This window comes from Aphelocoma coerulescens, chromosome 19, assembly GCF_041296385.1.
Source record: "Aphelocoma coerulescens isolate FSJ_1873_10779 chromosome 19, UR_Acoe_1.0, whole genome shotgun sequence".
Taxonomy (NCBI): Eukaryota; Metazoa; Chordata; class Aves; order Passeriformes; family Corvidae; genus Aphelocoma; species Aphelocoma coerulescens.
In genome coordinates, this window is record NC_091032.1 from 83801 (window position 1) to 109414 (window position 25614).

Genomic DNA, 25614 nt, shown 5'->3' on the forward strand with positions numbered 1-25614 from the left:
GAGAGCAAGAGAGGCCTGAAGACACACAGCAGCCTTGGAGCTTGTAGGATAAGTGAGGTATCACTTCAAAAATCACAGAATGGTTTGGGTTGGAAGGGACTTTAAAGATATGTCATTCCAACCCTACTGCCATGGGCAGGGACACCTTCCACTAGACCAGGTTGCTCCAAGCCCTGTCCAGCCTGGTCTGGAACATTTCCCTGGGCAACCTGTGCCAGGGCCTCATCACCCTCACAGGGAATAATTTCTTCTCAATATCCCATCTAGCCCTGCCCTCTGGCAGCGGGAAGCCATTCCCCCTTGTCCTGTTACCCTAGGCCCTTGTCCAAAGTCCCTCTCCAGCTCTTCTGGAGCCCCTTTAGGCACTGGAAGGAGCTCTAAGGTCTCCCCGGAGCCTTCTCTTCTCCACGCTGGACACCTCCAGCTCTCCCAGCCTGTCTCCAGAGCAGAGGGGCTCCAGCCCTTGGAGCATCTCAGTGGCCGCCTCTGGATTTGCTTCAACAGCTCCACATCTTTCCTGTGGTCAGGACCCCAGAGCTGGAGGCAGCTGTGCAGGTGGGGTCTCACAAGGGCAGATGGGGACAATCTCTTCCACTCAACAAAAGTCACACTGGTTAAAGATAACGAGGGGACATGGTGCAAAAGAGACTTTTCTGCATCATAAGGAGACTCACCATGAGGATGGAATATCCAATGGAATTGTCTTTCCTGTCATGGAAGGAAATGCCGTGCTGGGAGCCCAGCACAGGTGGGTGGTGCTGCCCCTGAGCTGCCTCTCACGCTACCTGGATGCATGGTGGGTGCCCAACCTTGGGGGGAGGCATTAGCAGAGGGTCCCTTTAATCATACATGTCCATGTGTATCTCAAGGCAAGAGTGTTAGCCAAGAAAAAAACCCAAACATTTTCTAAATGCAACAAGAAGTTCCCAAGTTTGAGAGCCAAGAACATTTTATTTAGGTTATTGTCCCCTACACTGGGTTTAGTCTCCGTTCTGAGCTGACAGATGCCTATTCCTCCTGTCACACACCTCATGACTCACTGCAGAGGGGCAGGAGGCAGTAGGAGGCAGGAGGGAAATCCCATGTTTCAAGGCAGACATGCAGTAAAACCATGGTGTAAAAAATTGCACACAAGCATGACAAAGTAATAGAAGATTTGTTTTCAATGATTTTTATTTGCTAGCTCATGCCTCTGTATTGATGAGGAAACAGCTCTCATCTCCCTGAGCCAAAGGCACTCCAGGACTCACATGCCACTGGAGGCAATTTTAGTACATAAATACCGTGGAGGTTGGAAGCTGGAATGGGTGGCATCTGCTGAAGGGTTCTGCCTTCAAAGATGAAGATGTATCATAGAATCATGAGGGTTGGAAAAGCCCTCTAAGATCAAGCCCAACTGTTCTACCAGCACTGACTGGGAAGTAATCATAGCCCTGGCTCAGGGAAAAGCTGAGCTGCAGTGGTGTAAATCCTCTAATGCATTAACCTCTTGAGCACTTCAAAGGTCTGAAATAGACTTTCACAATTCAGATAGTTCTTTGAATACCAATTTATTTGACTATTTAACATCTATTAAGCCTTACATGCAGGAGGTTCAGAGTGAGAGGTTGACTGTGCACTTTAGTATCTTAGCAAGATCTTCAGCAAAAATTAGGTAGTTTTCCTGAAATTAAGGATGTAAATTAACTGACAAAGCCACAGAAGTCTACTGGGTTGACCATTTCACATGTTATGTGAAGCCCACAACTGATCTTGAAACTTCTGAGTTTCCAAAAGACTGTTTCTATTATTAATGTAATTTAAATGATCTGACTCTGAACTAGAGGACACAGGCACAGCTGAGAAGTAGGGGAAATCTACAGGAGGAAGAAAAATTGGAAAATGACTTATTTTCTTCAGTAGCTACATATGACCAACCTCTGCAAAGACCCCGTGGCACATCCAGTTTGGTTTTGCTTTGTTCGAATTCTTTGGAGAGCGAGAATTAGCCCCAGGTTGGACAGCAAATAAATGAAAATGCAACTAGTAGTAGGTGGTGGGTTTGATGAGGATGGCCGAGGCTCTGCAGTTCCCCTGGCACAGGCTGCCCCATGTCATGCCCCCTTTGAAGTTCAGACGCACAGAATAACACGCCGAGTACCACCACCCACCCCCAGAGCTGGTGGCACAGTTCCCGCTAGAAGTGTCCTGATCCCGATCTTTAGCAGAGAACTTCATGTTGTCGTGCATGGTTGTGGTGCCCTTGGAGGCCATGGCATCCTCCGCTGTCCCCGAGTGCGCTCCCAGCCTCAGCTGGTAGCCCTGGGACTCATCATCCAGGCTGAACAGGTTGTAGTCTGCGAACTTCATGCCATTTGAAGCATCCCAGATGGTAAACCTGACCCAGATGGTAGACCTTCTGCCTGGTGATCTGGTGGATGTACTTGGTGCCCAGCCAAACTTGGTGTTCCCCCTTCCCAAAGCCATGCTTGTAGGTGCTCCAAGACTCATTCCAGGGGATTGCTGAGCTCTGATGATTCCTCTGGATAACAGTCCAGCCCCTGTCTGCCCCATTCATCTCAGAGTACACCATGATGGGAGGCAGTCCTGTGGGTTGGATGATGTAGACGCCACTGGGGCTGCCAGCAGGGAGCTTGCTGCAGTCCCTGGGCCAGCCTGGGGCAGGACAGAGGAGGATTGAACAAGCCCAAGGCACAGACAGACCTGTGGCTGACTCTGCAAGACCAAGACATCACCAAGCCCTGCCTGCCCAAAGAGCACAGATCAGGCAAACCCCATCCTCACCTGAGCATAAAACGCCTGCGACCTCATCATGCCCACAGTTGCACTCTCCCCATGCCTGCAATGAGCACTCACTGAGGACCCTCTCCAGCCCATTGCAGTTAATGTCGTCCAGCCAGAGAGTCCCAGATCCTCTCCCAAACTGAACGCTGCCCAGGGCTGATACTGCGTTCCCCCAGCCAAGCTGCCTACACACCACAGAAGCATCTGTCATGTCCCAGGAGTCATCACACACCACTGCCCACATGCTGCTGTACCATACCTCTATCTGTCTTAAGTACTGGTTGGAGCCATTCACCAATCCTGCAAGTCCTCGGAGAAAAAGGCCTCAGGGAGCTGTCAGTGTGTGGACACAGACACCATAAACAGGCTTGAGCAGAGGCAGGTCTGAACACGACTTTAGAAAGGCAGAGTCAGCACCAGATTGAGTGTGACAAAGTGGCTCAAGGAGGGATTTAACAGGAGTTAAATGAAAAATGTTAGCCAAGTTCTCCATCCTTTTTTATCCCTTATATCCATGTAAGCATTGTGATGAGCTTCGGTACTTACCTTCCTGGTGTTGTCAACATCTGCACATCATTGTTCTCCACCTGCACCTGGCCAGGTTTGTGATGTCACCCCTTGGCAGAGAAAAAACAAGGTCACTGCAGGGACACAAGGACATTTGAGTTTGCCAGTATTAGTGGTAAAATCCACTTCTCCAAATGAATCCTTGTTATTCCAAACCCAAGGATGGAAAAAGATGACCACAGATGTCTTCCCATCATCCTGGAGACATCTTCCAAATAGGTACTTCTAACACCCTTTTACTTTAAAGCCAGTGAGTTTTTCATACGCACTCACAGCGAGTGAAGCCCCATGGCAATGCGGATGCCAGGACTCATCAGTTCAGCAAAACAGCACTCGGTTTGTGGTGCTGCAACACTCGACAACAGCATCTTCTTCCCTCTGCCCATAGCTTGGAAATATTTTGAGGTCAAGGCTACTCGTCTCATGAAATACCTTCCCAGGTGTCAGGCAGCAAAGTGACTTTTCTTCCTACCCTGTCCTAGTAATTTATCTGTGACTACAGGCTTGGCAGGTCTCAGATAGCCCCAATGACAGCAATTACTGCCCTTTCCAGTTTCCCACACCACAGGGAAAAGCCTGCAGGTCCTCTCTAAACTTTTCTCAGGAGGAATTCAGCAGTGTCGTGGTCTAGCCCCATGGCCCCCCAGTGGCAAGAAGTGATGGGTGGCCTAGGAGAGGCTCTGGTGCCTGGGGAACCTGAAGCAATTCTTCAGCAGCAACCCAGACCCCATGCCAGGAGGATGGGGTCACCAAGCTTCCCCAAAAAGGGAAAACTGATGGAATCGCAGCTTGACACTGTCTCCCCTTGGCCAGCACGGAGTGCTGCAGGGAGAGCTGTGGGATTGGGCCCTTGGATGGGCATCTCCGGCTTCTCCCAGTTCCCCAGTCACAGAAACACAGCGCACGTGAAGGCGCTTCCCTGCTCATTCCCCAGCCTAAAATAAAATGCTGGTTTTAGGCCAGAGCAATTTCTTACCATGTAGGGGACAGCAAAGAGAGGGGAGAGGACCCTTTCCCAAAGGGATCCTTGGGTACCAAATGAAAGGTGGTCTGGTCAGATGCAAAGGCCACCTCCAGGCCCAGAAGTGCCCACAGCACCCTACTTTTTGCCCATATGGGTACAAAGGAGCTCCCAGCAGATGGGAAGATGCCCCATGGCTGTGACTGACTTGAGGCAGGATTTCCCCTTGAAGACACGCAACTGCAAGCAGGTGTTTCCTACCAGGAGTTTGGGAAGATTGGAGTTGAGCTGTTGAATAGGGTTTGGCAGTTGCACACTCTTGGTGCAGCTGCCTGTGCTGCAGTGCCAGTCCCAAACCCTTGACTCAGGAGCTACCAAAATGTGCTAACAGGGATGGCATTACTGTCTCTGATAGTGAAACTGTGACCGAGAATATATAAGGATGTATATTTGCATCTGGGATGGCCATGTACTGCCCGAGCAACACCACCAGCCCAAAAACATGCTTCAGGCTCAAAGGTATGGAGTAAAGCTAGAGCCTTTTGGTCCAGTTCAAATGCTCACTGATGTTGGAAAGAAACAAGATTCCATCTGGCATCTGGATTAACTTCAGGCTGGAGCAGGAGAGCTGACTCTTGAGACACCTGGGGATGTCATCACCCGCAGCAAAGAGCATCTGCAGATGTCCCATGGAATCTGCACCTGTTGTGTGTGCTATGAGCCAGGAGCTGGACAGTGCTCACTACCTCACTGGGAGAGGGTCAGTGATGCTGGGGATGTTTGGGCACATTCCCTGGAAGCCTGTTGTTTTCCCACCCCTGAGAGCTCCTCAGGTGCTGCTCTGCCCACCCCACCAGGGCCTGCCTGGCAGGGACACGCCACCTCAGCACCAGGCAGGCCGTCAGTTCCACTGGAGTGATTGACTGAAATCAGTTAGGGAAAATAGTGACAGAAATTTTATCATAGTCTCCTTGGAATATATCAAAGCAGCATCAGGCTTCTAACAGGGTAAGTACCATAAACTGTCCTGCACAGAGGAGCGGTAATGGGATATGGTTTTATGCAGAAGATGGTTTGATGTATCTGGGCCACTGCTAACTAAATCCTCCCAGAAGTCCCCTCTCTGTGGCTCTTCCAGATCCTCCAGCATTAATCAGCTCTCCTTTTTCTCTGAAAGACACAAGGCAATAGGCTGCTTGCAGCTCCAAATGCAAAGCCCTGCAGGAGCTCCCCTCTGGGGAGCATCAGTGGGGATAGTAGGGTGGCAGCCTCAGCCACCCACCCACAGCTGTGTCCTGCTCCCAAGTCCTGTGTTATTTATGGAGGCCCTTGCCAGCACAATGCCCAGACAGCTGGCACGAAGTCTAGCACTGTGTGGTCCGGCAGGCATTGGGATGAGGGCAATCCCTGGTTTTGGATCCTGGCAGCTACCTGGGGTGAGGGGAGAGGCATATTATGACCCACATGGCCAAAGTCACATTTATGATCAAACTGACCTTGGAGCACGTGGGGCAGAGTTGGCTTCTGCTGGTTCACTAGCCCAGAGGAGCAGTATGGGGTAACTGGGAAGTCTGGATTGCCATGGGAAGGATGGGGAAACTGAGAAATTGCTTTAAGGTGTAGGAACACATGAGGAAACAGTTTTCAAGCACAGATCCCAAGAACAGCTGACAGATCAGCAGGACGCTGTGCCGAGATTGGGCACACTGACTCCCTCCTGTGTAAGTACAGAGAGGGTCAATGACCCAGAGAAGGGCTTTGCAAACCACCAGGTCAAACACCTCCAAGTGTGTTCGGAAGCTGCTGAGAAAATCATCAATGCAGCATTTCCTCAGGTGCCCTCAAGCCAGGCAAGCTGGGGCAGAAGCCAGACCAGCAGCATGGCCAGCCTGAACAGACCCATGTGTTACCTCTCCCACCACTCACCATCTCCTCACTCCTCTGGGTCACCAACTCCTCAGTCTTGCTCTCTAAACACGCATGTACCAGACTTGCAAATCTGCTTGTCTCTGAAGAGGGAAAATCTGAGAACATCCCCAGGGACGCAGCTTCATCCCCTACCTGTATTCAATTCATTTGCTCAGATAAATCCCCTTAGTTCCACCAGGGTTTAACAGAAGTGAAAGGTTATTTCAATTGAGTCCAAATGCTTCTCTTTTTCCTCTATGTACACCTTTCAACTTTAGAACAGCTCTTTTAAGTGCCAGTTCTTCTTAACCAGCCTTCAGCCAGAGCCAGGCATCAAAGGAAGGACTGTCTAGCCAGGAGAGCAGGCCACCTTTTCGTCTGCAAGTTTGCAAAAGCATCAAAAGACAACAAATTAAATCTCCAACTAATGCAAATATTTCATGCTGAAAGGGTTTTTCTACAGCATCCAGTCTGAGGAAGGTCTTGGGTGTGTGCATGGGTTTATCTCTTTGTTCATACCCAGCTGGCATCTGGCAGCTGTGATGTAAAGGCACAGGTCTTCTTTATCCACAAAGAAGTACTTGGAAAGAAGTTCTTAAGGTTGCAAACATTTGAAGAACAACAAAGTTTTCCATCCTTAAGTAGACCAAGAAATAACTGACAACTTCAGTTCAGCCTTATACAACCATAAGTATTTGCAAAGTTAAAGATCACAAAGCATATACTAAGGAACAGAATTTCAAGAGGGGCATTTTTAGAATTGCTTATGTGGTTTTAAAGAGAAAAGAGGTTCATTCCCCAAAGGAGTTTATAGCTTTACAGCATGACTACAACCATCAGTTTTTGGAATGCTGAACAGAGCATTGTGACAGCACTTTTCACTGTGAAACTCTGCTTCTACACTAAAAATAATTCCGAGAAGTTTGCTTTCCTGCTTTTAAGGTCAGACCTTTCCCTAGAAGATTCCCCACCCCAGGGATGTTCTTATTTAAGATGGTCTTTCTGGTAGGCTCTCTTTGGGCCCAGCTATCTCCAGATTTAGAAGCTCTGTTAAAGTATATCTAAGACCTGAAGCCTCTCTGCAGGTGCTCTCTGCAGCACCACTTTCCTAACACCAACACTGATGATCATCTTCTGAGTAGAACAGTAAAGGGAAGAACTTTGAAGCTGCAGCCCCAGACACCTGGGAGGTGAGGCACATCAGCTTGTGCTCAAGGTGACGTTGACTGATGTGTTTGTTTATGCCTTGTGGAGAGACAGCCGAGATGGGTTTAACAATGGATTTCTTTGATGGCTTGGACATTTTGCTTAGCAAACAGATCGTTTCCCAATCATCCCAAGAGTGAAAGCCATTCTAAGTGTCTCCTGCTCTGTAATGGCAAAGCCAAGTTTGCAGTAACCCAGATTTAGATCCCAAGTTCTTGCTGATTATCTCCAGTGACCTCTGTGAAGGGCTGAGTATTGCAGATAGCTCCAAGCACCCTTCCAGGAGCTGTGCCCCTTCCTCAGCTCCACTGTTCCTTCTTCAAGCAGAAAAATGCGCCCACTGAGAACATTACCTCCAAAAGACCAAAGGCAAATGAGTGTGGGATGGGAGACAGAGAGAGGGCACAGCCCCTGAGCTGGGCTGGGAAGAGGCCAGGAGCCCCAGGCAGGACAATGATGACTTGGGGAGGCTGGTGAAGGCAAGGGAGGATGGGAGGGGAAGGAAAAGAGCAGTTGATGGCTGTAAGTGAGAAGCAGGGGGTCCAACGGTGATTTCCATCATGCACTCCCTGCTGGAATGCTAAAGGCACCAGCCATGGCTGGGAAGAGGCAGCCAGTGGTAAGGTTTCATGACAGTGGGCTCCATCCTCACAAAGACGTTTTCACCTGGCTGTGATTAAAGCCTTCACAGCTGGAGGAGCTGAAGCTGCATGGACCTTGCATCTCCAGGTCCTCTGTGGTGATAACTCCTTGTCAGTGACACCAACCCATTGCTGGAGTTTGCACCATCAATACACACCCAGGAACACCTGCCTGCTGAGCAGATACTGTTCTCACAGCTCACCACTCCAGCTTTAGTATCTCCCAGAACAGGACAGACCACCAGACCCTGCAAACGTGGCCATTTCCCTCCCTAGCAGGGCCAAACAAGCAGCCCATGATGGGATTTTCCTCTTCAGCCAACCTCTGGTGCATCTGGAGAACAGCTGCACACACTGTCCAAATGCAGGACTGCCATCTCCTGGGCACTGGGAGACAGTATGCAACAGCCTTGGAAAATCATCCTGGAGTAACTCAGAGGTCTTGAGACTGAGAAGCTGCTGTGACAGGCAGGTACTGCCCATGAAGAGAAACCCAACTTTTGGGTGCCTCAGCAGCTGCAAGGTCAATGAAAAGCTCTCTGGTCAGTGTATGTTTAACCTGTGCCAGGAATTACACGCAATTTCCCAGCCTGAAAAATGACTGGGGGACACCAGGCCTTCACCAGTCCTGCACCGACACTAGAAGGCTGCCATACCTCAGATCCCAATGGTTTGCCATGGAGGAATAGGCACATGGCTCCACGGTGGATGTGCAGGGACAGGCAGCTCACCCTTCCATCCCTCCCTTTGGTCCTGCCTCCCTCAAGTCCCTGCCCTGCCTCGGGCTCCCCCAAGGCTGTTTCCTGCCCCAGGACTAGCCCTGTGCCTGCCATTCCCCAGGGTCAGACCCCTGATGTGTCCCCACAGTGTTGGAGCTGCAGAGGGGCCATATTCACTCAACACTGCCTTTCAGCTGAGCATGCTCTTCCCAAATTATACTGCTCCCCAAATTCTCCCTCAGTTCATTACTCCAGTTTTCCTTCTCCTCCCCCCTTTGCCCTGCAGCCCAGAGAGGCAGACATACACCACGTAGAATTTCAGCTCAGATACTCTAACAAAATAACATGGAATGAAGCCAAGATCTATGTGAAGTACCACAAGAACCTGTTTCACTGGCTGTGAGCTAACTGTGCTTTCAAGCAACTCCTACAGCACCTTACAGGGGTAATGGGAATCCTCAACAACCATTCTTACACTCACTGATGGATTTATGGCACTAAATATCTGTTCCATCTGTTATCTGGGTACTAAACAGAATCGCAGAATCATGGTATGAGATGGGTTGGAAGGGACTTTAAAGATCATCTTGTTCCATCCCCTTGCCACTACACCAGGTTGCTCCAAGCCCTGTCCAGCCTAGCCTTGGATACTTCCAGGGATGGGGCATAACTTCACTGGGAACATGTTCCATTGCAGCAAAATACTACTACTACTACCACCACCACCAATAGTATGAATGGACACTTATGTTACAGCATTACCATTCTTTCCTGCCTGTTTACAGTGCTATGGAAAATACAGTGGATTTTTGATTCCAGCAGACACTGTGCTCTGTGCTCCGTTATGCAACTGGTGTGTTCCAGGGATACTCACAGCACAAACTTCTTCTCAAGATGACAGAACACCTCAAATGAGTCTGCACCCAGGAAAGTTAAATGCTTTTAATACTTCACCAGCAGAAATGATGGGATCCTCATTCCCATAAAGCAATCTGGTAAACACACAATAATAATCTGATGATTACATCTACAATCTGGAGAATATTGTGTGAGATCCAGTTACTCTCCTATATGCTAGGGAAACGAATGACACCATTAATTTTGTTGCTCCAAAGCATAACTGGTCCCAGTTCATACATCCCCTTGGGTCAAATGACCCAGCATAAACAGCCCTCCCAACGCAGGGGGGAATCTGAGCATCCATCTGCCTGACACAGGGCACAGTTAGACCAGGTATTGGGAAAAAATTCTTCCTTGTGAGAATGGTGAGGCCTTGGCACAGGTTGCCCAGAAAAGCTGTGGCTGCCCCATCCCTGGAAGTACCCAAGGCAAGGCTGAATGGGACTTGGTGCAACTTGGTCTAGTGGAAGGCATCCCTGCCCATGGCAGGGGTTGGAACAAGGTATCTTTAACCTCCCTTCCAACCCAAACTATTCTGGGATTCTATGATTCTAGCAGTTTGCCAGGGCTGCTGCTTCTCATCCCGAAACAGCCACAACAGGGCTGTAAAAAGCAGACCTAGTCCTCAGGGCCATGAACAGCAGAAACTCAGGATCCCTGGAACACATTTGCACATTAAACACAAACCCGCTTTCACAATCCCTGGGAAAGAAGCATGAGGTCACAACTTCTGCTCTGACTGCTTTAGGCAGGCAGTGCTCGAGCTGCTGCCCCTCCAATCCCCGGTAAACGTTCATGCCACATAAAACTCCCCAGACAACATTTCTTATAAAGAAAAAATAAAACCATAAACTCACAAAACCCACTCCACAACTCTCGAATTTTTGTCTTCCCTCCAATCCCAGAAGAAGCACCCACGGCGTGGCTGGGCCTCCCTCCCCACTACCCTACAGTCCCCAGGCCGCGGTTCCCGCCTCCTCCTCCTCCTCACCCGCCCCGGAGGCCGGCCCGCCAGAGCCGCCGCTCCACTTCCCCGCACAGCGGAGAGACCCGGCGCCAAAGGGGCACCGAGGAGACGGTGAAAGGCCGCGCCGGCGGGCCCGGTCCGGGGCTTCCGGAGAGGGAGGCGGCAACCATCACACAAACCCCCACAATGCCCCGCGCCAGACGCGGAGGACAAAGCCCGGCGGGCGGCCCCGCCGCGGTACCCGGATGGGCGCGAGGCGGGGCGGTGGCCGGGACGCACTCTGATTGGTGGCCGCGGGGCTAGGGGGGCCGGAGTGCGGTTTGATTGGCCGCCGCGCGGCAGGGGGGGAGGGCGGATAACGGGGGGCCACAAAATGGAGCCGCGCGCTGCGCCGCCACTTACATAACGCGACCTCTCACCCCACCGCGCCGGCGGGGCGGGGCTAGGCGGTACGATTGACCGGCCGTGCGGCCAATCCGCAGCCGGCGGAGCGGGCGCCCAGCCAATAGACTGTCGGCGCCGCCGCGCGGAGGGTGGGCGCTGCGGGGCGGGGCGGCAGGGCCGGGGCGCGCGCGCGGGGCCGGTCCCGCCGCCCGCCGTGAGGGGGAGCGGAATCTCCCGCCATTTTTCAACCGTCCCGCCCGGGCCCCGCCGGGTCTTACCATGGCGCCGCTACTCGGCCGCAAGCCGTTCCCCCTGGCTAAGCCACTGCCGCCGGGGGAGCCGGGCGAGCGGTTCGTCATCCCCCACACGCAGGAGGCCTTCCGCACCCGCGAGTATCCGCTGCACCGGGGGCGCGGGGGGGCCGGGGCGGGTCCTGGGCCGGTGGCGCCGAACAAAGCGGTGGTGGGGCCGGGCGGGGAGTGGGACCGTAAGGGGAGCGCCGCGGGCGCTACTCCGGGCTCGGCGGGGTCGTTGTTCCCGGAGGATCTCCGGAGCAGGCTCCAGGCGGGCGGGGGAAGCGGGACAGCAGCTCCGCGGGCTGGAGCGGACGGGGAGCGGAGTTAACGGGGACCGGGGACCGTCAGAGCGGGCTGTGAGAGCGATTCACGCACTCCTGGAGCGGGTGCGGACGTTGGGGTCCCGTGGGTCAGGGGACACTGGCACCGGAGGCTTCCGTAGTCCTTAATTTCTAGACAATTAAACAGTGGCAGGAGCTCTCCCTGTGTACATCCTAGGCTTTCATTCTGAGCATATCTCTTCCTAGGCTGCTTTTGCATGAAAACCACTTTTCTTTCTTTTTTTTTATTTCTGCGTGTGACAGCCCTTGATCGCAGGAAGTGGCCGTGGGCCAGGCAGGTGACTGTCACGGAGCTGCGCGGCAGCAGAGCCACTGTCCGGGTCCCCAGCAGGGCTGAAGGGACAGGACCTCGGCGCTATAACCTGCAGACTTGCTGCTTCAGAGGCTGGGTTGGTGTTTTCTGTTACAAAGATCAGGATCTGAGCTGAGAACTAAGGAAGGGCTGTAACTGAGAGGGAAAGTATGGATATAGGAAGGAGGTGTTGGCAGTGTGGAAGACAAAGGGGCTCCAGAACTTCCACAGTCCCTGTGTTGAAGAGTGCCTTGTTTCTGCAGTGAGCAGAACAGGCAGAGAAAGCCCCGAGGAAGGATTAAGTGGCTTTTGAAGAGGAAATGCATCTCTCGAGTGCAGATAGGCATTGTTAATGCAGTCAGCCCAGTAAAACAAGGTTAGGTGGAGTGTTGGAGACTTGCTTTTTCACTGCGTTTCAAATTAAAGCATTCAGTCTGTGATGCCAACCTGCTCTTTTTGGTGTATGCAAACTGAAAGTAGCTCAGTCATCCACCTGACCAGGCAGTTCTTTCTCTTTCCCTGTGAGGACTGATCAGCGATCAAAAAGACAAGAGTTTAAGCCTAAATACTACTTTTGCAAAAGAAGATGTGTCTTTAAGGGTCATCTGCCTTGTTGGAACAGCACAGGGGAGTTCTGAGAGCACCGTTTTTTTGGGTGGCTCCTGTGGATCTTGTGAGTAAGTGGAGGACATGTTTCTGCAAACACTTGGGTGGTATTAAAATTAAGGGGAAAAAAGGATAGTTTCTCATCCTGAGGGGGGGGTGTTAGCTGTATGATCAGAAGGAAAGAAGAAACAAAGGCAAGCACTGAGGTTCTGGAGAGATGCTCTTCTCTTGGAGGAAGTACTTCATGGGGTGCTGTGGGAGGCAGCCTGGCATGTTCTAGAAAGTTCATCTTGGCAGACAGACGTCATGAAGCTAAAAAGAGAAACCAAGCAATGCTGGGTTTCTGTCTTGCCTTGTTGACTGTGTATAATATATGCTAGGCCAAAAGTGGAACAGAAAATTGCAAATGAGCCAGTAAGCTGGAAGGAGATGTTACCCAAGGAACACTTGGAGGGTTTTTTTGGTCACTTCTATTTATCCTACATAGTGTTGGGGAGGAGTGCCTCTGGAATATGGGAAGGGCCTACTGAGTGTGTGCCAGGAGGTACCTGAGTCTTCACCCAGTGTTACTTATGCCAAGACCTGGCAGTATATATTCTCCTGAATTTTTTTCTATCTTGTGAAATTATTGATCAGCTCTTCCCCTAAAGACTGTGCAGGTTCTTATAACTGCACAACTACAAGTGAGGCATTTGAAAGACATCAAAAGTTCTTAAAGCTTTTTTTTGTCATTACAATTTGCAGTTCCTGCAGATTGGGTCGCACAAAAAATGGAGACTATGGTGGTGTGCATGAGGAGAGACATCTGCCCCTTGGGTGTGTGTTATGGAAGTGTCTGGCAGCAGTAGGAGCGGAATAAGCTGGTCAGCAGAGCTCAGGTGTTTATTTGAGTCTCTTTTTCCTTCGTAGCTTTATGTGGCTTCCTTTGACTGCCAAATCCTGCAAAAACCTTCTCAGGGAAGCCCTGCTGTGTAGAGCACTTTGCATCCTGGCAAAGCCTAGGGCCCTGCTAATCATGTGGGTGTGGGGATGGCGGATCGCTGGGCAGCCAGAGATAGACTCATCCTCGCAGGAGCTCAGCGGGATCTGCTCCGAGCTACCTCAGGTGTCAGGAAAGTGCTTTGCACGTGTACGGTCCTGTCACTAGTGCAGCTGGTGCTGCAGTCTCCCAAATACCCAGTGTGTACCCTAGTGAACAGGTACAGCCCATGCTCAGCTGTGGGCATGTGGGTCTGCTGCAGCATGGTTTGGAAAACTGCTGCCAGATCAGGAGAGATGCTGAGTTCAGAGAGCTCAGCCAGCCTGGGCTGTTCCACCCAAAGTTTTCCCTTAGCTTCCAGTGCATAGTTTTGGGAAGCTGTATTGTCTCCTCCCCAGATAAAAGCCTGCTGTCTCTCTTTAGCTAATACTTCTGTATGGTGTCAGTGGAGGGAAGAAGAGGGGTTGGGCCGGGTTTGGCAGGTTAAAGGCTGCTGCTCACATCCTCACATGTGTTATTGGCCAGACAAACTCTGCCTGGAAGGTGGCAGCACCAAGGCACTGTTCTGTCACGCTCTCCAATTGCAGAAGAACTTTGCTGCACATCCAGGGAGTAGTACCTTATAAATGTACCCACCTTTCTGGCAAGTTTACCTTCCTCGCTAATACGAGTGCAGACAATTCAGATACGAGTAAAACTTTTTTTGAGTTGATATTAATGCTCTCCCAGAAATTACTAACTGAGGAAGAAGTAAACTTTTTATCTCCTCAGCAGCTCTTTTGTGCAGTGGGTAACTTGGTTACTTTTAAACATCTTTCTTTAAAAGAGTCCCTTGTTTCTACTGTAATTTTGTTTGTACTTTAATTTTGCTGCCTTTCAGCATTAAGTGATCTGCAGTGGGATGCAAACAGATGTGATGTATTAACAGCTGTGCAGTGGGTAGTCAGCAGTTTCATTTAAAATACACGTTATTCATAGGTTTTTGGGGAATGTTCACAAGTAGCTGGTGTCCAGGGTTTTTTTATTTATTCCTGTGTTGGGAATTTTTGGCAGTGGCAGCTCCAGCTGTGTAGAGGGATGGGTTGGTTATAGCATACCAGGGGCGTGATGACTTGCAGTCCTGGATCAGACCTGCTTAACAATCGGAAATTTCTTGGGTTTGTTTCCAGTCTGAGTGGAGAAGACAAACAGCGTATATGTAGTGGAAAGTTTGAGCTATAGTAAACTTTGCAAAAACATCCTCCTGCATTTTGGCTTTGTGCTGGCCCCAGGAATTCAAAGCAGGACCTGACCTGGAGGTTCTGGCAGAGCACAAAGGCATGGTCAGTGCTGTGGGATGAGTCTGGAGCCCTGGGTAAGGAGTGTGTCCAGGGTCAGTGTTAGATGAGCTGACCAGCTGGAGGTAAAATTAAATTGCATGGAAGAGACAGATCTGAGCTGAACAGGGAATTGCCATTATCTGTTGCTTCTAAATTCCAGGCTGGTCTGGGAAATGTGAGTCCTGATATGGTGAGGTTAAAGGTTAAGCCTGTTCTCATAGATGTGTAGAAGGAGGGGAACATTCATAGGGAAGAGTCTCTTGGATCTCCCATATCTACTGATATGGGAAATGATGTTAGGGGAGAAAAATGTGTCATTCAATTATGTTTCAACTGGAGATCAGCATTTATTTGCTCTCCTTGCTGGAAGGAAAGGAATCTCTTCACAGGTCTAGATAGGAGGAAGTTGATAAATGTCGGGGGGAAGCAGACCTTAATTTTATTTTCCAACTGTATATTAAATGTTTGATTGTAGTTAGACCACTGAAGGTTTTTTCTAAGGCCATGCTTTGAACCCTTAAGAAGTGTGTCTTTCCTTTAGTACTCATATTGTGGCTACTGTAAGTCCTGCATGCCTAGGTGGTGTCCACAGATGCATGGAAGGAAACCGAGGGGGAAATGCAGAGGGATTGTTGGATGAAGCTGGAGATGACTGCTGCTCCTGCATTTAAGCTCCTGTCTGCTGTGAGGATTGGATTTGGTTTTAATGCTGCTCTTTGTGGGAGAGGCACAGGAATAAATAGTATTATGGTTGCAACTTAGTCATTATTAAAGTGATTAATTGAATTATAGAATCTCAGAATGGTTTGGGTTGGAAGGGACCTTAAAGCTCATCTCGTTCCACTCCCTGCCATGGGCAGGGACACCTTTCACTCGACCAGGTTGCTCCAAGACCTGTCCAACCTGGCCCCAGGGATGGGGCAGCCGCAGCTACTCTGGGCAATCTGTGCCAGTCCCAAGTTGCTGTAAATTCAAAGAGGATTCCTAGTTTCTTGTTTGATTTTATTTTTTATGGTTTTTTTCTCTCCTAGCTCAGCATCACTACAATAGGCATCAGAGTGACACTCCTGGGCTGCTCAGTGTGGCTTTGCAGATGAGCTCCCTGTGAGCTGTGGTTTTTCCTTGGCTCTGCTTCACCACCGTGATTACACTTCCTGCCCCCTGCCCCACAGCATCTCTTGTTTATTTGGAAAATTTAGCATCTTTTAAACCCCAAGGAGGGTAGGAATGGACCAGAGAGCTCGAATCATAGTGGGGTGATGACTTGTCAGGTCTGTTCTGCTGAGGAGCAGGAGACTCCACAAGTAGGATGAGCTGGGACACCATGGGATTTCTGCTGGATTTTGCAATGTGCTTCAGGAAAGGGGAGTACTGTGGCAGACTCTTCTGGAGTTGGCTCTGTTCCTGGTTAATATCCTTGCATAGTGCTACTTGCTGTGGCTGCAAGTTACTTGTACATCAACATCCATAATGCAGCTGCTGTACCTCGTGCTTTACCTTGGGGCTGTGAGGAAGCATCTAAGGAAATTTGCTTTGCTGGAGTTGTAATTCCTAATAGGAATCTTAAAAAAAGGAAAAAACCAGGCTGGTAGCACTAAAACGTTCTTGAAAGACAAAACACGTGTGAGACACGCTGAGCGCTTTGCTGTGGCTTGTGGGTCTGCCTGTGCAAGAGTGTAGAGCAATCTGCTGTGCCCACAAGACTCTGAGAATCGCTGCTGGTGTGGCAGTGGGCTGAGCTGTGGCTGTACCCAGTGTGCCTTATGCTTCATGCTGGCTTTGCCACTGTAGAGCATATGCAGGAGGAGCAAAAGGTGCTTTTCTTGCTTCTCTTAGAATTTCTCCTCTTAACTTCCCATTGGAAGGCATATGGCAGCTTGATCACAGGGCAGTTGGTGTGGATTTACACCACACTGATAATTGTGCCTGTGCATCTTCTGTCCATAGAGAGTGTGAAGTAGCTGCTCTCTGTTTACCTTGACCGTTAACCACCACTCAGGTGGAGCAGGGAGAACAGCCAAAGATGCTCACAGCAGAGTGGCTAACCCCTGTGACTTGCCCAGGCACCCTTTAATCATGTAATTCCACCTGGAATAACATAACCTTGAGGCAGGTTGTGGCACAGGAGTGTCAGCACCTGAAGGGAGCCAACAAGAAAGACAGGGACTTTTTACAAGAGCATGAAGTGACAGAACAAGTGGGAATGGATTCAAATTAAAAGAGAGTAGATTTGGATTAGGTATTAGGAAGAAGCTCTTTGCTGTGAAGAGGGTGAGCCCCTGGTACAGGTTGTCTAGAGAAGCTATGGAAGTGTTCAAGGCTGGGTTGGACAGGGCTTGGAGCAACCTAGTCTAGTCCCTGCCCATGACAGGGGGTGTGGAACGAGATGGACTTGTAATGTCCCTTCTGACCCAAACCATCCTGGGATTCTGGGATTCTGTGATTCTATGAAACAGGTGATGGAGTTGGTGAGGGAGATCCTCATGTCGGAATGCAGAAGGCTGGTCTTGTCGGAAACCAAAGGGAAAAATGGCCGTTCCAGGAGTTCCAGTTTCAAATGGTTTAGGTTTTTTCTTCAAAAGATCGGGGGTAATGGGTAGCCTGGTAATTTGCATCTGGATTTTGTAACACCACCATAAGGCATTGGTAGCAGCAGTGCCCCAACAGTTATTGTCAGGGATTTAGTAGCAATCCCTGCTGTATGTCCTGCGTGTGCCTGTAACATTGATTGTGCTGTTTTCCAGTGTATCAGACTGGAAAAGCTGAAAAGTGAGTTAGCAATGCCGTGAAACCTTCAGCCATCTGTGTTCCCCTTGTGCAGTGCAGCTGAGCTACTGGTGGTGTGGAACCTTCTGTGCCAGGATGAGCAGGACAGGCATTTTGGCCTTAGAAAGCACCGGTGCACTGGATTTAGCACAGCATCCTCATGGTAGTCATAGGGTCAGACTGTACTAAAGCTCTCCTTAGCCTTTGTACACTCCAGTCATAAGAGTTTAATTAAATATTACGGTTTTGTGCTATGGTGGTTGTGCTCTCCACTGCATAAATCCTGTTTTCCTGAGCTGCCACTCTTACAGAGAGTACGAAGCACGTTTAGAGCGATACAGCGAGCGGATCTGGACATGCAAGAGCACAGGAAGCAGCCAGCTGACACACAAAGAGGCTTGGGAGGAGGAGCAGGAGGTTGCTGAGCTGTAAGTACCAGTGGAGACATGGGTTTGTGCCTGTTTTTAGGTGTTGGCATAAGAGTGGGCTTGGGAATGTGTGTGGCTAGTTTGTGAGGTGAGGTAAGGAGCTGTAAGGAGATCTGGGGATTCTGGAGTTGAAATTGAGTCCAAATTTTATGCCATCACTAATGCAGTTGGGTAATTTACTTATTTAGTGCTATATCTTGGTATTACTTGAACCAAAATAGTTCAGCATATGGCACTTGGCATATTTTAAGGCCCCTTGAGTAATGGGAATATTTCAGAGGGGAAAATAACAAATCTTGAACAATGTAAAGTAAAAATAGTCTGTTGAAGTGTTTGAGATCAGCCAGGTCCACACCTGTAATTATTTTCTCCAGATCTGCTTTAGAGTTATTGCACTAAATAAAAAAAAGCTGTAGTGAGATTTTGGAGAATCTGCTTTACTTGAAACAACAAGAGTCCTTGCTCTGTGCAGATTGTATTCCTCTGGGCTGCTGTGGCCCTGACCACCTCCTCTAGCCCACAGGAATCCTTGGATGAGATCAGCATGGCCCTTGTTGTAGAAGTGCATTTTCTGTAAAAGTGCAATTCCTTGTCTCAACCAACACATATAATTTACCGTGTGATTACCAAGTTGCAGGAATTATGCCAACCAAGTGACGTATTTCTCCATTCTGTCAACTGATGACTTGGACTTCTGTGACTTTTTTTTCCCCTGGATTTAAACTGCAGAGAGTGTCAGCAGTACCACCTAAGAGGTGGAACTTTCTGCTGCTCCTCTCCCTCTCCCTCTCCCTCTCCCTCTCCCTCTCCCTCTCCCTCTCCCTCTCCCTCTCCCTCTCCCTCTCCCTCTCCCTCTCCCTCTCCCTCTCCCTCTCCCTCTCCCTCTCCCTCTCCCTCTCCCTCTCCCCTTCATTGGCAAAGAGTTCACAGCCTTCTCCTAAGGAGAAATTCACCATCATTTGTGATTAGTCCCGACCTTAAAGTCAACAAATAAGAAACCCATTTGCTAATAGTCCTAATTTCTTTGAGGGGTGACACACTACTGACTTCAGGCTTTGCTCCCCGGTGCTCTTGTTTGAGAGGGCAGTGCAGAGCCAGCTCCATAAACTTACAATCCTGAGTCAAAACCCAGTGGTCTAGTGCTACTTTCTTTTGGTTATCCATGTTGGATTGATTGACCACTTCTGGAAACCTTAAGAAATGTCAAGGAAATAGAAACGGGAGATTGCTCAATAACAAATTTAGCTATAGTCTCTCTGAACTGGGGGGCAGGCAGGGGGAGAGCAGGGAAAGATTCTGTGCAATGAGATTTTGGTCTTGTCTCTTTGAAAGAGGATGAAAAGCTTCCCAGGCAGTTTGTCTGCTTTAGTACCTGACACTAAGCTGGATAAAAAAGTTCATTTAGACAGGTTGCTAAAGGAATACATTTGCTTATGGCCGTTGTAACACAGCACATGTAGCTGAGGGTTCTCAGCCACGGATCCAGGAATCTGGGAAACCAAAAGTGCTTTGGAAAAATGGAGTATTTTTTTCCTCCTTACGGTAACTTGAAACGGACTTCACTTTTTAGCTAGGAGGCTTTATGCAACATATTTCTTAGTACCCCTGTCATCTACCTGACATCAGCTTTTAGAAGGGAAAGAAGGGAAGTAATTTCGTCACAGTCCTTTCTCTTCTTGGAATGAAAAAAGTTTGAAGATCGTGATGTCGTGAAACACATATGATATTTTTCTCTGGCAAGATAATTCAATTGTGTAAACCTGCCCCTGTCTTTACTGTGCTGGCAGTCTTGTTGGGGAGAGAAGGAAATGCTTAATCTTCATCAGAATCATGGTGTTATTGGAAACAAACATTTTAAAGGAACAAGCCTCTGGATAATTGCATCATCTTGATCTATATTTAATATCTAATAGAGAAGCAGTAATAACCATCATGAAAGTGTTCACACTCAGTGCTGCTCTTCCTGAGTGTTTACAGTATTCCTTCTGGGAAGGACCAGGACAACTGGGATTTTCATGCCAGCTAACACCTGGGGGAGTGCTGGGGGAAGGGAGGGGAGCAAAAAGCCCTTGGATGTTTCCATGCTAATGGGGCATCTGCCTCAAACATTGTCCTGGCTGTTAACAGGAATTCCTGGAACTGGGAAATGGGAGGCTACTTTGCATTTGGGCTTTTATTCCCTGAATAATGAAAATTTCCGTGCTTGCTCAGCTTAAAGGAGGAGTTCCCTATCTGGTATGAGAAACTGGTCCTGGAAATAGTCCACCACAACACTGTGTCATTGGAAAAGTTGGTGGATGCAGCTTGGTTGGAGATCATGACCAAATTTGCAGTGGGAGAAGAGTGTGACTTTGAGGTAAGGATATGTTTTCCATTTTATCCTATGCTTCTGCACAGGGCTAATTCCAGATAGCTAAAGGCAGGAGATGGGAAGAATATGTTGACCACTCAAGTTATTAGAAGGGTGTGAAAATTTATTCTCTATAGAATCCCAATGATAACACCTGCTTTTGGATGGAAAATGGTTCTGTAAGCCATACTTCTAGTGGAAGGTGTCCCTGTCCATGGCAGGGATTTGGAACTGGATTATCTTTTAAGGACCTTCCAACTCAAGCCATTCCAGGATCCTGGAATATTACCAAGAGAAAAATGACTGATCTATGTGTGTGCATGGGAAATAGATAAAATTGTTATGCTGCTTAAATATGTGATGGTCTGTGTATATATAAATACATAATTAAATTCAAAGAAATTAAAAATTATCATCTGTCATAATCTTTTCACCTGACACATTGCCAGAAGGAGCAGTAGTCTGAAACAAATGGAGCTTGAAGTCAAAGCCTAAAAATATCTAAGAAGGCTCTGATTTGAAAATTCCCTCCAAAACTGGGAATGTTGATGAAAACTCAAACTTTTTTTTTTTTTTAGTGTTGTGTGTGAGCAATGTTTAGGGCATAGTCTCTAAACTGGGGTTGCTGCGAACACACTTGCACCTTATGCGCATACTGTGTCCTTAGGCTGAGGAAGCAGCATTGGAAAACCCTGTGGTTGGGAGTTTTGCTTTGAGGTCATCTTAGCTCGTATTTTTCCCTTAAGCCCATTAGCTCACCTGTCTTGTTCAGGCTCAGTCTTCACCAATATTTCCATGCAGGTTGGTAAGGAGAAAATGTTGCCTGTAAAAGTTGTGAAAATACATCCCCTGGAGAAAGCTGACGAAGAGGCCTCGGAAAAGAAATCTGACGAAGCCTGCGATTCTCCGTCCAGTGACAAGGAGAACTCTAGCCAGGCAGCCCAGGACAACCAGAAGGAAGCTATGCTGAAGGAGGATGACAACAGGAGGGACAGTATGAGTAAGTAGTGAGCAGCTTGGCAGTAGGTAGCACCTGGCAGTGAGTATTGGAGTTTATGTGCATGTTGGGGCTGGGCTGTGAATGTTTAAACAGTCTTGTGTGGTAAAAATCCAGAAGTTGTCCTTGTTAGTGGTGAATTTTTGGGGCATCACTACTGTTGGCTTTCAGCTGTTCTTGCCTGTTCTAAAGCAGAAGATGTGCTGTCATTCTAAGGTGTAATACCAAAAGCAGTGCATGAAATCTGTAAACTTCTAAAGTGTAACAAGTGTATTTTAAAAAAAGAGGGGAACAGCAAAGGTTCATTCAGAATTACAAAGTTCTGCTGCAATGTTCATCCTCAGAGGAAACCTCCCTAATGCTAAAGTGTGTTTTTTGGAGTCAGAGACAAGCTCTAATTCTCTTTGTCCCCAGTAGTTATAAAAAATAAGAGGGTTATTTTCATTTTTAGTTTATTCTCTTTCCAGTTTTCATATGTCTAGACAAAATAATTTTTTTTGGTAAGAGTTCAAAATAAAGCATCATTTGAAACCTTGTTCCCCTTTCACATGTTCCTCCTTGCTGCAGAGCTAAGTAGTGGTGTCCAAGGCTTTTCTTGACTCTGAGAAGATGTTGTTGAAAGAAAAAAAAAAAACACCAAACACTATAAGCTTGTCCTGTGCAACTTCTTAAAATGGAATTATAAGATTCTTTAAAACAGATTACAAAAAGTGTTTTCAAGCAAACCAACCCCAATCCCACGATATAGTTCTAACCTGGAGAGCTTTATTTTGAAGTCTCATAAATGAATAAACTGTTGGCATTTGTAAATAGTGACTCCAGCATTTGGGAAAGTGTGTGTAATCTCCTCTGATGTGGGGAAGAGGAAACTTGGAAAATAGCCCAGCAAGCAAACAGCAAAGTCAGGAGTAGAAAAGAGGTTCTAATAAGGTCTAGTACTGGGCTTAATAATTCAGCTCTTTCTAATGGGTACTGGGAAAAGTTATGAGCTGTTCTGATTTCATTGCAGTGCTCTATATAATCGGGAAGCAAAAGAAAGGTGGTTCAGAAACAATCTGGCCTTATACACATCGTTTGAAGCAGTGGTTGTGCTTGGAGAGGGGCTAATGATGCTTTATTTATTTATACATGTATTTTTTATTGAGTGGTGGTTATCTCAAGATGCTGCATAAGAGGCGTGGGAAGTACCTTTTACTTAAAAATGCTCAGTGACCAAATCTACAGCAGCAGTTTTAGATCTGGGCGTTTGAAAAAGATTTACCACGATCCTTTGTGCATTGGTGTGCGGTATTCCAGCAGCTGTGGGCATTGCCAGTGCAGCACTCCATGATTGGATACTGTGGGAATGAGGGTTCCTGCTCCTGGTTCAGTCTCTGACTCAGTTGGTTCTGGCCTGTGTGTAGTCAGCTCTGTAAGCTGGGACTGTTCTGCTCTTTCTGGAAAAGATGAGCCTCAACATTTTCCAGCTCAAGATGCTGGCAGAGTCATAACCTAAGCAGTAAACACTCATTCTTTTAACTCTTATACATATGCTGTTACTGAAACTATATTTTATTGCTAATGCTTTTATATTCTGGGTTATAAGAGAACATAGGCTCACAGTAACACCATTGAAACAAATTATTCCAGAGTGCGTTAATATAGTTACATAGCATTTCTTAGAGTTACACAGCAGACTACAGGAGTAGGAAATGCTGGCTTGCTGACTTGCATCCACAGAGGCTGGGGGTTCCCAGTCGCACTGACCTGGACTTCTCTCTAATAATGTTCACATGTGGCCACGTGATGTGGGTTGAAGTCACTACACTAGAGTGAGTAACTGAAAGCAGTAACAAGCTCTGTATAACTGTGATGTAAGAGCGGTGTGTGCCTGTGCGCACACGAGGGGGCAGAGCAAACCTTGGCAGTTCTGTTAAAACTTGTGTCAAACTTGCTGGTTTTGTTGGAGGAGAAATGGGGCAGAGAAAGCAGTCTCTGCTTAGGAGTCTACTCTCCTTCAGAAGCTAAAAAAAAGGCTTTATACTAGCTTTGTTGCATCATTTGTGCAGTCCAAAGTGACTTTATATTTTTAGTTGCTTAGGGAATGAACTCTGGATAATCTGCAGGAGCAAGAGGAAAGGCTAGATTGTCCTGAAAATTGATGGTGAACTGAAGGCAGGTTCTGTAGCTTGAGCTGGACTTCAAACCAGTACTGCTCTGGAAAATCTGAAATAAAGTCAATTCAGGAGACAACACAATATAGATGCTTTAGAAATGCAGAATCAACTGTGTTGGAAGGGGCCTTAAAGACCCTCTCATTCCAACCCCCTGCCATGGACAGGGACACCTTTCAGTAGACCATTTTCCTAGGAGTTCCATCTGCCTGGCTTTGAACGCTTCCAGGGATAAACGTATGTTTTATTACAATACAAGGCACCAACAAATTGAGTTGGCTTTTTAAAATTAACTTTAGGATGGAATGGATAGTAATTTCTTCTTCCTCACCCAAATATCCACGTGGTGTTTGGTGGAATTCCATATAGTCATCCCTGTTTGTGGAATCTAGAAAGTAAATCACAAAAGAAGAGGTCTTGGGTTTATACCATGTTAGCTATAAGGGTGCTGAAGCTTCAGTGCTCTATTATGTGATGCTGAGATCTATATATTTAAGTTTTGTTTAGGTTTAACATCTATAGAGGAATTCCTTGTGGAGCGGGGGCATAGGATATCCCAGGAGAGATTGGGCATCCCAGGGCTGTTGCAGAAGTACCCCTGACGGGGCCTCAGGCTGAAGATAGGCTTGCAAGGCACCTTCTAGCCAGCAGCCTTGAACAGCCTTGGGAAAAGGTATACACTGGTCAGCTCCCCCGCTGCATAGAGGCTTTCTCGTGGGAATGGGGTGTGAACTTGGCAAAGTATAACTTGGTGTAAGTAAACAATAAAACTGAAGCATGATGCTCAAATCGTATTGGTGTTCGTGTCGTGAGTCCGTCTGGCTCTCCTGCACCCGGGACTGCCTCCCCCCCTCCCCCCCCCCGCTAAAAACATCTACTTGTATTCTCTGTATATTTAGTAGGTAATTACTCTAATCCCTCATCCTCGCTTTATTGTTTTCTTTGAATCCTAGGAAGAAATTCTTCCCTGGGAGAGTGGTGAGGCTCTGGCACAGGTTGCCCAGAGTAGCTGTGGCTGCCCCGTCCCTGGAAGTGTTAAGGCCAGGTTGGACAGGGCTTGGAGTGCACTAGTCTAGTGGAAGGTGTCTCTGGTCTAGTGAAGGGAGGTGGAGTGAGATGAGCTTTAAGGTCCCTTCCAACTCAAACTATTCCATGATTCTATGGTAGCCACAAACATAAAACATTTGGAGATTGCTTTCTTCTTAAGACAAAATTGAGTCAGTGATTCCTGACATGGAATTATTTCAAAGAAGGCATGGCAGAGGCAGCCTGGGCTGTTGGCAGGAGTTCCCTAAGCAGGTTTACTGGTTGGTTTATGGAACCTGTCTCCCCTTCATAAATCTTACAGATATTTTCTACCTTTGCACAGGTGGTTGCAGCTTACTGTCTGCAGAGAGATGAGTTTAAATGAAGATGGTCCTTTGTACTCCCTGAAGACAGATGTTACCTCCTTAGTTCAGAGCTGGTCAGGGCCTCCATTTCCAGCCTGTATCTTCCAGCTATTTCTAAAACCCAGTTTGGGTTATTTTCCTAATGTTCTAGTTTAACCAAACACTGTGCAGATAGCAAGAAGTAGGATGCCCAGTCCAGTGGTGGTCTGGATTTTTGAACCTTTTTATTATTTTTTTTTACTCTAACAATAAGACAGTGTCTTGCCTTCCTTTTTCAGATGATCGAGCACGTAGGTCTCCTCGGAAGCTTCCCGCTTCATTGAAGAAGGAAGAAAGGAAGTGGGTTCCACCTAAATTCCTGCCACACAAATATGATGTCAAACTGAAAAATGAAGATAAGGTAAGTTGTCTGCTTGAGTTCTTTCTCTTACAACATGAATGTGGAAGTTTAATTAATCACTGTTGGTGATTATACAGCACAATGTAGTACTTTCTTGCTGGAGTCATGGCACTGGATGTGGGATAGTTGTCTGAGGCTGAGCAGCCTGGCTGTTTCTATCTGTAATTAGGTTTTGTGCATGGAAACACTTGGTACCATACACACTGAGTCACAGATCTTTAGTGTGGTTGCTGTTAAGTGCCTCGCCTCTGGTCATGCA

General features: G+C 47.9%; 2 protein-coding genes across 2 annotated transcripts in view; one reads left to right on the top strand and one right to left on the bottom strand.

Moving 5' to 3' along the window:
• Nucleotides 1-1534: 1534 nt before the first annotated feature.
• Nucleotides 1535-11318, bottom strand: LOC138120768 (fibrinogen-like protein 1-like protein). The gene is given in 5 exon segments (XM_069033742.1): nt 1535-2382; nt 2384-2655; nt 3080-3192; nt 10678-10797; nt 11107-11318. Coding segments are annotated over 5 exon segments (1077 nt in total). The 3' UTR covers nt 1535-2022.
• The window catches only part of BAZ1B (bromodomain adjacent to zinc finger domain 1B), a 44325-nt gene continuing 29913 nt past the window's right edge, over nt 11203-25614 (top strand). Inside the window, exons 1-5 of the mRNA XM_069033626.1 lie at nt 11203-11429; nt 17948-18064; nt 20276-20420; nt 21216-21414; nt 25234-25355. Of these exons, the coding sequence (XP_068889727.1) occupies nt 11317-11429; nt 17948-18064; nt 20276-20420; nt 21216-21414; nt 25234-25355 (696 nt within the window). The 5' untranslated portion in view covers nt 11203-11316. The remainder of the gene's footprint in view (nt 11430-17947; nt 18065-20275; nt 20421-21215; nt 21415-25233; nt 25356-25614) is intronic.